Source organism: Curcuma longa, chromosome 10 (assembly GCF_044706935.1).
Source record: "Curcuma longa cultivar G26 ecotype Majalengka, Jawa Barat chromosome 10, ITB_CL_G26_1.1, whole genome shotgun sequence".
Taxonomy (NCBI): domain Eukaryota; kingdom Viridiplantae; phylum Streptophyta; class Magnoliopsida; order Zingiberales; family Zingiberaceae; genus Curcuma; species Curcuma longa.
Window position 1 is genome coordinate 3,708,623 of NC_133870.1, and position 11,832 is coordinate 3,720,454.

Consider the following 11,832-nt stretch of genomic DNA (forward strand, 5'->3'; position numbering starts at 1 on the left):
CAATTAATATATATAGTGATGTATAACACATCCATATATTATTCAACGAGTGTAGACGATGACATTTAGCTTAGACACCCATCTCAAATTTAGTACAAAGAAATTTTATTTAAGGAATTCAATATGGTGTTGGGACAATGTACAATAGGACTAGGAATTTAACATCATCATATTGAAACCCATAGAAAATTAAACATATAATCAACATCTTGCTTGCACCACTGCTCTTTTGGTAAGATTATTACAAATGCACTCTTTGTAACATTAATTGAGCATCGAACTTAGGAAATACATGCCTGCAATCACAGAAAGTTGATCATATATTACTTAATTTGGTGGTTATACTCATAATATAACTAATTATGTTATTACTAAAATCTCTCTTACCTTATATATTATTGGCAAGGCATCAAAAGCATCACAATATCCTTTCACAAATAAGCCTCAAGATATACTCTTGATGGACACTTTTTGGAGACTTATTTTAGATACATCTCCTCCAAAATCTTCAAATAAGATCAATGTATTGGGTCCTTTTGTAGTAAAATATCTGGGAACATGGTACCTGTTTCAAATTGTCCTCTTAGTATCAATGTAAAATTATTGCACAATAAGAGATACATACCGAATTAATATTCACATTTTCTTCTTGAGAATTCATTTTTACAATTTTCAACCATAATTTCATAAAATTTAAATGCGATATAGAACTTAAGTACCCAAAATTACAAGGATTGAGACACTTACCATCTTTGAGAAGGCTTTCCACAATCAGTTCTACATTTGTTTGCATCATAGTCTTGTTTGTAATCACAAGGTTCACATCCTTGATTATCAGCAATGAAGGATGGCCAATATCGACCAATGCTCTGTCCATTCACCCAAGCATACCCTTTCCCCATCCCTTGCAAATCGAGTACCAAAGTATCATTTCCCTCAGGAACCTCAAATAGAGTCTGGGATAATAAAAAAACAACTAGTTCATAATTGTAATAATCAATATTGAACAAATTAAGTATATGATAATGGTAGTTCAACAAAGACAATTTATTATCACAATATGAATTTGTGATTCTAATAGAAAGACTGAAAGTTTCTTACCTTATACCATGTTAGTGGCCTATTAATAGGTAGATGATCAGAAAACCACTTGATTTTTTGTTGTTGTGATGGCAAGTATAATTGCTCATCCTCTCCATTCAACCCAATCTTAGAACAATTTTAGCACGGTTTTAAGAATTTTTATAACATACAATATAATTTTTAAATGAATCTTCTAAAATATGTACTTGATCGTACCTTATAGGTCCATGTGTTTGATGTCAAGTTGATTGTTGCATTTCCAGATCCAATAAGTTTGACTGGACCACCATCAATTCCAACTCTTTGTAAATCAAAATATGCTCCATAATTCTAATTGGTGCAACAAACATGATATAATATTGTTAGCAAAGTTTTAATCCAAAGCACTAGTTGGAAGAAATCTTAAATAAATAAGATTAATTAATGACCTTAAAATCATGCATTTTCTTATTAAAATAAAGATATTGTAAACCCAAAATAAGAAACTTTGTAAAAAATAATCTTGAGATACAAATTTTATCTTAAAAAGTGTTATTCAAAGAGATACAAGAAAAAACTTGTGTTGAATGTCATGAGAGAAAGAAAAATAGTATAATTTTCTTATCTCACTTACATCTCGATTTATGATCTTTCAAATATGTTCATAACATCTTAAATTTTCATGCTATACTATTTTAATTCTCAATTTCCTCAATTGTTGGATGTATGATCATAATTGTTTGAAAAAAGGGGAAATTTCATCTTTTCATATATTTTGGCAAAAAAATAACAAAATATCTTATTGAATATAAGAAATGATATAGAACAAAAACATGTTTAATATAAGGAAATACAAACCGCAAGTCCATTTGTAGCACTAAGAAGAGATATGTAATTGTGCCCTTTCCGCATTTTTGTTGTCTGCTCAAATTCAAACTCATACTTTCCATTCACAGCATATTGAGATCCTGGTTGATAAACTTCGTTAAATTCTTTTCTAAAATTTTCACCCTAGCTAATATTCATCAATAATTTGAAAATTAAATAAATATTTAATCAAAAATCTTTTGGATCACTTTACTGATCTAAAATTTTGACAGTCTAGAAATAATGGTCAATTAGATTCAATAATTAAGGAATAAAGGTATAGATGAACATCAATGATGAAGATTATTAGTAGAAGACCATATAACATTATGAATAAACTAGGAAAGAGTGATCACCTATAAAGTGCTTGTTAACAAAAGCATGAATAATGTGCCCTTTTGTGTTAACATGAAGCTTCATTTTCTTACTCCAATATTGGCTGAAGTTGCTTAAATCAATGCTGTAACATGTGGAAGAACAAATCGTAGTTAAGTTGCTTACAATGGCTAAGAAAGGGACAAATCAAAAGTGAGTTCTTTGTTCTTTTTTGCATGAGTAAATTACCATGTTTTTCAAACCAATGTGGAAACTTACTAAAATTAATTTAATTGATGTAAAAGTCAATTACCTAGTCGTGTACCATAGGTAATCACTAGTGTCACCAGTAGTCATGATCTGCTCTAACAGAGAGTTGTTAGAGAATGATCCCTTTTGATGAAGAGTGTCCCTGATATTCTCAGGTCGCCATTGCCAATTGAAAATTGATTCAGTAGGCGTGGTGACTATCGAAGTGGTTGGAGCATTCACCTGCTTTCATGAAGAGTAGACTTTAAGAATAAAAATATAATTATCTCTCATCATCGAAAGAGGTGACAATTTGATTTATTTGCCAATAATAATTTCACTTCTCATGAATTTCTCTCATATATTTTGTTACAAATGTTAAATGTATCATCAATTACAAACATGTTATCTTTTCAAAAGATGCCTAAATATTACCTTAGCAGTGTTATACACTTCTTTCTCACAATTAGAAAGGACACTGATAGACTTGGAAGGAACAAAATATGTCTTCTCATTGTATGTCACATTGGCATCACTTGATTGATTAGCATTTATCAAAAAACAGCCAGTATTAATCCCATTTTCAATGTATTTTGTCACCTGCAATTTAGTAGTATAACATTACATTTTATGAACAAGACTTAATATTATCTTCTATATGAAGCAAGCAGTAGACTTACTGATAATCCAGCTCCTAAGTCTGTAGTATTGGCAACTCCATATACGAGAACCTTTTCCATTATTTTTATGGCATTATGCAATTGGTTTAAGTGTCCCCACTTGGGTTGCCTTATATTCCCTATATTTATGAGAAGAAAAGAATTGCACAAGTCACTAATTTTTAATAATATCTTGGATTAGGTAAAAATAATTTGACTTTTGGATAATAAATTTTGTGAGAGTGGATTAATGATATGTATACCATATTCATCTAGAGGAGCATCATAATCGTATGATGTTACTATATATGGGCCACCTGATGTCCGACCAAAGTTTGTTCCTCCGTGATACTGAAAATAATTATGTTATTACCACATGAATTCAAGAAAATATTGAAATATAAATAAAGATGTTTGAGAAGATAATGTAAGTTCGTGAGTAACAATGAAACATTAGTTATAGATTTCAAACCATATAATAGTTTTGCAAAGTTCCTCCAGATGCAAAAAAGTATGCAACTGCATAAGCTATGTCCTCGACAGGCCTATGTGGTTTACTTTGCCCCCAACCTTGAAACCTGAGTATTTCATCATTTATTTATTTCATATTTTATTTAGGAAGTGTAAAACTCATTATAATAAAATATTTAAACTTACCATCCCGTCCAATTCTCTGTCCACAATTTAGGGCTAGTTGGACGATTTGGTGTAAACTTATGACAGTAGAAACCATTACAAGTGTTTATCTGTTAAGAATGAGAGAAAACATATGTAATTTACACCAAATGAATTAAAGAATTTATCATGATAAATGCATCTATAGATTGTTCAAAATGATCTTGATTTCAAGATTGTACATAGGCTCATTTGATTAACAATTTTATTATTTACCTTATTATAAAAATACTTGAGAGAAGGAAGTAAGTCGATATAATTCATAATAAAATTTTAGTCATGTTACCTTAATGCCTTCAAATTAAAATATTTAAGAATTATGCATTTACCATAGGAGATGGGGCATCAGCTTGTTGGCACATTATCCATGGCACACCTACATTAAGTGATTCTGCCATGTTTGCACACCATTGGATATATCGTTTCCCAGCAGATTCATACTTGTCCATGATGTTACCATACTCATTTTCAATCTGAGGAATACAGGTCACAAGTTTAGTTGGTCTTTCAATGACAATGAAAATGGATAGAGGGTATTTCTACTTTGGTACACAAGGTATAAAAGATGACAATCAAATTAACTACATAATATTATGGTATCTATTCAAATTTTGTCTAAGATAGCTACTATTCTAAGTTAATGACATAATTAAAAATATAGGTAGAAGTTTGAAGAAGACATGGAATTGAAAGAAAAACATTTTGAAGTGTCTTTTCTTAGTACATACTTGGGCTATGATGATCGGTCCACCTTGTGATGCAAAGAGACCTTCATTCTTGACCATGTTCACAATCAAAGTAGTGAAATTTTGCATCTCGACCTATACAATATTAGATGGTAATATAAAAAAGTAATCAAAATAAGAGTTGAATTTAAGAGTCAAGCTAAGTGAATATGAGTACCTTAAATATTTCATTATCGGTTCTCATTTCGATTCCTGGAATTTGGTGCAGCCACACAGGAAACCCACTGAGCGAAGCCAAAATAATTTTCATATATTCTAGCCTCATACTTGAAAACAATATTATGCAAATGAAGTTGTTTAGATTACCCATAATTCCATTCGGCACAAACATATGGCCCGATTCTAAGAATTGCATAAAGGCCTGCATCTTGCACAATCTTTATGAACTTGATAAAGTCCAAGTTTCCATTAAAATTGTACTATTGGGAGTAGAGAAAATAGACAAAGGTTAGGAAGGTTATCATAGTTGCAATATAGGCACATGATGCATCACAATAAGGGTAGTTAGAAATTAAACCTCTCTTTTGGTAGGCTCATGAACATTCCAAAAGATATATGTCTCAATGGCATCAAGTCCTCCTTCCTTTGCTTTTTGAATGAGGCTTGGCCACATCTGAAAGAAAGCAAAATCCATCAACACATGTCACTTTAGCATATGCAAAATATGTCGGATCAAAAGGATAAGGCGGGTGGGGAGGAAGGTGAATAGCTAATCATTCAATTTGTTTGCTTATGTTGATAATCGAGTTGATATGCAATGGAAATATCAAACATAAATAAAAACAATGAAAAAAATTATATCATGCTAATAACTTTTTGTCAATATTTGTTCATAACTAAAGGGAGTAATATGACACCTTAAAACAATGATATCATCCTAATAACTTTTTAGCTTACATGCTTACTTTATTAGTATAATTATTTAAGAAAGTATTCTATTATAATATTTCACCATAAAATATGAAGTTAAATGGTTAAGCTTTTATATAGAATTTAAAATAATATTTTATACATAAAAATTATTCCATAAATATTAAAAAGATATGCACTATATGTGAGACTAACCATATAACAACCAAAACTCTTTAAAATTAGAGTTTGCATGTGAGACAAAATGCAATAGGACTTACATCAGGAGTGCTACGTGGATAATGAATTGAACCCGAGATGAGAACTCGTCTCTCTCCATTAATGATAATTGCTCTTCCATCATAGGTAACATTTGTTGCTAAAGATGGAGAAATCAAAAAACAAACAATGAGCAGTAACAATGAACTTCTTGTTGTCATTGTCATTGTGATAATTAACATCACACATGTTCATCCTCCAACCCTCTTGGAGCTTTATATAGAGGGATTGTTTTGGATAAGTTTTACGCATGAGTTTATGTGTTATCGTTGGCCGTTTCTTTAGCTATAGATAAGTTTTTTATTGACATTTTTAGATTACTACTTTGTTAGCCATAAGCTCCCAATATTTATCTACGATTAACATAGACCACAAACAAATTACAAGAATAGTAACTAACATTGATTGCATATGACCATGTCAAACTACCATTTTATTTTAATGCCAACTAGGATTTACAAGGCTTTTAAAAATTACCAATTAAATATTTATTGTGTATCCACCCATTTATTATTTTCATTTGTATCTATTAATTGGGTTGGTAAGTAATATTTATGTGAGACTCTTCTCACCATCTTCATTCACTAATTTTTTTTTCCTTTCCTATTTCTATTTATAAGAGTTGATATTCTTTGGTATGCCTTTTTCAATATGAATATTTAAATAACTTAAATTAGTGTATATTGATTAGTGTATTTGACATCTTAAAAGCTAGCTATGTAAAATCTTCATTCATTAATTTTTTTCCTTTTCTATTTCTATTTATAAGAGTTGATATTCTTTGGTATGCCTTTTTCAATATGAATATTTAAATAACTTAAATTAGTGTATATTGATTAGTGTATTTGACATATCTTTTCTAAGATGTAAATTATTATACTTGTATAATCATTTGTCTACCTCATTAGTAAAATTGTATTTGTAAAAAAAATAAATTAAATATGAGTAATTTAAAATTATCAAATAAATAAATAAAATTCAATTTTGAGAAGCGGAATTGCATTTATATCGAGCTGATGTGAGATTCGTTGACATTGAGATTGTTCCGGTTTTAAAGGAAACCAATAAATACAGATATTTAATTTGCTTTTTATTAAATCTAGAAGAGATAATCATTTTTTTGTAAATTAAAATACGAAGGCACAATTAAATCTTTATAAAGTTTTATAGATTCTCATTTTGTCAGTGTATCGTTTGCAATAGAGAAAGTTGATGCATTTCAGTAAAAATGAAATTCGTTATTCTAGTGATCTCACACTGTCGATTCCACGATCATATATGAGAAGATAAATCTAGAAAAAGTTGATGAACGATAAGTATTGTCGTTGTGATGAGCTAGCGATGATGATGTCGTGGAGAGAGCTCGCTATAGTAACAAGAATAATTTTTTTTTAGTTAAGGGAATGGCGAAGCTATGATAAAGTCGACGGTGCATGAAAATAATGAGAAGGCACAAGAATCAAATTATAATATGAGAATAGATGATAATAAAATAAAAAAGATGATGAAATAAAAATATGAAAGATGAAGATACAAATAAAAGTGCGAAAGATGTAGATGCAGTAGACATAATATTTTAAATTAAATAAAAAAAATATGATGATTTAATAGTGATTATAATTAATTTTTTATTTATTATCTAAAAAGAAAATATTAATTATCAAATTAAATTTCTAATTTATTATAAATTCGTTAATTTTTAGATTTATTTTTATTTATTATAGAGGTGTCAATTTTTAATATTTTTTATTTTTAAAAAAATAATTAATCAATTTAAAATTTATCTTTATATAATTTAATTTCTTATTATTTTAATAAAAAGGTAAAAGTGAAAGTAAATCTTAAGTTGCAATTGATCACGACGGAGGAGAATATTATGTTGATCAATTCGACCCTTGTCTATTTAAAATTTTGCTTCATTACCAACTCAATTATACCCCATGAAATATAAAAATATAAAAAAATAAGAGGGTTCTTATCTATATTATTAATGCTAATATAACATGCCAATTTAGTTCCAATAGAAACGGTTTAGGATCATGGCACGAAATGAACGAGTATAGAGCATGTGTTGTGCAAAATCAAACGGCTAGGAGCATGGATCGTAGTGGTCAAAATTAAATTGATCAAATAGACTTAATCAAAATCAAATAAATTTAAAAAATTAAATTAATTGAATCAATCAAATTTTTTAATAAAAACCGTATAAATCAAATCAATAAAATATGAATTAATTTAATTTTTAATCAAATTAATTAAACTTTTTAATATGCATTTTTATCCGATTTTAAAAGTGGACTACTTTAAAAATATATATTTGTTTATGGCAACTTTTAGAACGTGGTATCATTGGAGATCATGTAAAATCATAAATTGGATATTATTTCTCATCCAAATCTCTAACAATTGTGATTGTTACAACAGGAAATGAAATAAATAGATTTATTTGGTTTCTTCAGTTTAACTAAATTAAGGAGTTTTAAAATCGAAATTAAATCAGATTAATCAATTTTTTTTAAAAAAAATAAAATAATCAAATCAAAATTTTAAATTTAATCTATTCGATCAATTCAATTTAGTTGAACTTTTACCTATCCATAAGAACAATATCATCACATACAATACCAAGGACAATAGTGCAACAGCAAAATACCTTCTCAGTTAATTTCTCAAGTATCCAAGTATTGACTTTCAACTTCGACGAATTAATAGATATTTTTTTTTAATGGACGGTTAATTTAAGAACTCTAGTTTGATGAGTCATCTATTGTGAGCCCTTTTCTGATCTAGTCAATTAAAATTTTTTATGAAATCAAATGATTGTTTTCAAAATTAATTAATATAAATTAGAAAAATAATATCAATTAAAGAAATTGTCAAGCAAGATGTGGCTCGCAAAATACTCCTCTTTACAATCCAATCCATGGAGTCGCCCAGCAGACCATGTGAGCCTCATCCCTCTGGATTTCTCGATTGACCAAAATAATAATAATAATAATAGTAATAATAATAATAATATTTTTTAAAAAAAATTAATGCCCAATACAATATTCGTTGACCATGGAGGCTTATTCGATCCCGTTTTCACGCAAGTTTGCTTTGCTCCTTTCCCTATCTCACTTTTGCCCTTCTACTCAACTTCGAAAGAAGGTAATTAATACGCATTTAATGTCATTAATAATTCCAATAATGCCGTTGCCGCCCTTCTTCTACCTTCCTTCCTTCTCATTATGGAATTAATGAATTGTGGTTAACTGTGAAATGAAAGCACAAATGCTTCGATCTCCCAAGCCTCGTCCGGCCACCCTCACTCTCCTCTTCCTCGGCCTCTCCTTGTTCGCCTTCCTCTACCTCGTCATCTACCCCAACGATTTCCGGCTGCAGTCCTTCATCGCCGTCTGCCGCTCCCCTTCCTCCCCCGTCGACGCGCTCGATCCCATCACCCCGGAGCCCGACTTCCGGCTGCTCCTCGGCATCCTCACCCTCCCCGACCACTACGAGCGCCGCCACCTCCTCCGCCTCGTCTACTCCCTGCAGCAGCGGCAGCACGACCTCACCGCCCAGGTCGACGTCCGCTTCGTCTTCTGCCGCCTCACCAAGGAGGAACAGCGCGTGCTCGTGGCCCTGGAGATCATGCGCTACGCCGACATCATCATTCTCAACTGCACCGAGAACATGAACCAGGGCAAGACCTACGCTTACTACGCCAGCCTCCCTAGCCTCTTTGGCGTCGACGGCGAGACGCGCTACGACTTCGTCGCCAAGGCCGACGACGACATCTACTTCCGCCTCCCCAAACTCATCGAGTCGCTGAACAAGATGCCGCGCGAGGACTTGTACTACGGATTCGTGATCCCCTGCACGAGCATGGACCCGTTCAGGGACTACATGTCCGGGATGGGGTACGTGGTGTCGTGGGACTTGGTAGAGTGGATCGCGGCGTCGGAGATCGCGAGGAACAACACCGAGGGGCCGGAGGACATGATGACGGGGAAATGGCTGCATTGGGGCGGGAAGGGGAAGAACAGGTACAACACCAAGTACGCCATGTACGACTATCCGATTCCGGTGCCGATCGATGAGTGCTCGCATGATTTCTCGCCGGAGACGATCGCCGTGCACCGGCTGAAGGACAACATGAAATGGGCGCGCACGCTCCAGTACCTAAACGTTACTGATGGATTGAAGCCCTCGAAGCTCATCTACCACATTTGATTCGACTTTTTTTTAATCATTGAATTAATATTTCTTTTTGCTCTGTGTTTTTTTTTATGAATTAATTTACTCTCGATCCTTTGGATGAGAATATCTGAAAGGCACTTCCATAAAATTGCAATCGATCAAATGCACGCGCCCTGGAACATGAATGAGAACTGAGATAAGTGTTTCTCCTTTATCTTATGCAACCTCCTTGATTGCTACTCCATTCTCCAGTTGAGTGTTGAGTCTGCAATTGCTCTTGTAAACTGCTAAGTTGTCCCATGTACCTTCTCTACTTTTGTTGCTGATGTGTTATTCTTCGTCCGCTCAGGTTCCCTCTCTCCTTCTTTCTCCGAGATCATGGTTAAAGTAGGTTATGTTCTTCTATGCTCCCGGGGCATAACTGAGTTGGTTACGACGGAGCAAACTTGCAGAAGAGGACAAGAGTTTGAATCGCAGTGAAGTCGAGCAATACCCTTCTCCATCGTGACCAACTGCAATTTCTCGATTTACTTTTTCATAGATAGTCGTGGAGTCAACCGTGTGGGACCGCTAGAGTGGCAGAGTCCACCTTTACGCAGAAGATGGTTAAAGTAGGTTCTCGGTTCGTTTGCTGTTAATCGAGGACTGGTGTTGTTGGCGTGACTCCTATGACGGTCAAGTCAACGACAAACTAAGAGAGAGTTTGCATATGTGCACGAGAGAGTGTAAAAGTTTAAAGAAGAAGAAGATGGAGAAGATTATTCTCTGTAGACATTAGGAATTGTCGGAGGTTGAGATTGAGGTCGAGGAGAACCAGCTCAACAAGGATTCATCTACATGGGAAAGTCGCTATACCCGAGCGAGATAGAATAAGTTAGGCCAGGCGAGGCTCGAGAAGGGTTTTCAAACCGTCCCGGGCTATAGGAAAGTAGTCAACCCGGATGAGAAACCCTGGATACCATCAGTTGCCATCAGAGTATCAGTACTCATGCTTAATTAGGTCTTACAACCACTTCATAGCTCAATGACGGCTATCAAAACTTCAAAATTTGACAGAGTAAAGAGCATTCAAGTGAAGTTGCTGATCTTCATATTAAATTCGACTTTAACTGGGTTGCTACCCTAATTAACAATCATAGTTAATTTTAGTTCCTTTTTTTGGATGATTGGGGCCCAATGTAAGGATGGTTTGAATACAATTTTTTTTTTTTTTTTACTTTTCTTCCAATTAGCTTATATCAGTAGGATTTGAAAAAACATTCCAAAGATTAGTTTAATTTTCAAGAAATTAATTAGAAATTTCTAAAGACAATTTGACGGACGAAAAAATACAATAATTTTTTAAATTAATTCAAGATAATTATAATAGGAGAGTTACTTCTTTTATAAATTTGACTCACTAATAAATATGAAAATAAATGTGTTAAGTAAGGAAAATAATAATAATTTAATAGGGATTATAATTAATTTTTTATTTATTATCTAAATAAAAAATACTGATTATCAAATAAAAAATAAATTAAATCTCTAATTATTATAGTCCTTTTATTCTTCAATTTATTTTCTATAAGTGCCAATTTGGGATTATTTTAAATTATTCACTTTATTCTCAAATTTATTTCTATTTATTTCCTTTTATTGTTGAAATGCTAATTTGGGATTATTTTTAATTTCTTCACTTTATTCTCCAATTTATTTTCTTTTATTGTTGAAGTGCTAATTTGGGATTTTTTAAATTCTTCAAGTGTTGTTATAATGATTTATTTCCTTCTCAGCATTATAATTTTAAACTTATGATTACTCTCGAGAAATTTTAAATTTGTTTTAAATATTTCAATTGGATTATAAAAATTAACTAATATTTCTTAGAGTTCCATAACTTAATCTTAAATCACTAAGGTTTGGCTTCACCCTTGCACAGCATTATAAGAAGTTGCTGAACCACTATA

General features: G+C 32.2%; 1 protein-coding gene and 1 pseudogene across 1 annotated transcript; one reads left to right on the plus strand and one right to left on the minus strand.

The window, feature by feature from the left end:
* Nucleotides 1–201: 201 nt before the first annotated feature.
* On the minus strand, nucleotides 202–5,868 carry LOC141835961 (beta-galactosidase-like; annotated as a pseudogene).
* A 3,106-nt stretch (nucleotides 5,869–8,974) lies between these two features.
* Nucleotides 8,975–9,916, plus strand: LOC141835486 (beta-1,3-galactosyltransferase pvg3-like). The gene has a single exon (XM_074722906.1). It carries the CDS (start codon nucleotides 8,975–8,977, stop codon nucleotides 9,914–9,916), a length of 942 nt encoding a protein of 313 aa, XP_074579007.1.
* The last annotated feature ends 1,916 nt before the right edge of the window (nucleotides 9,917–11,832 follow it).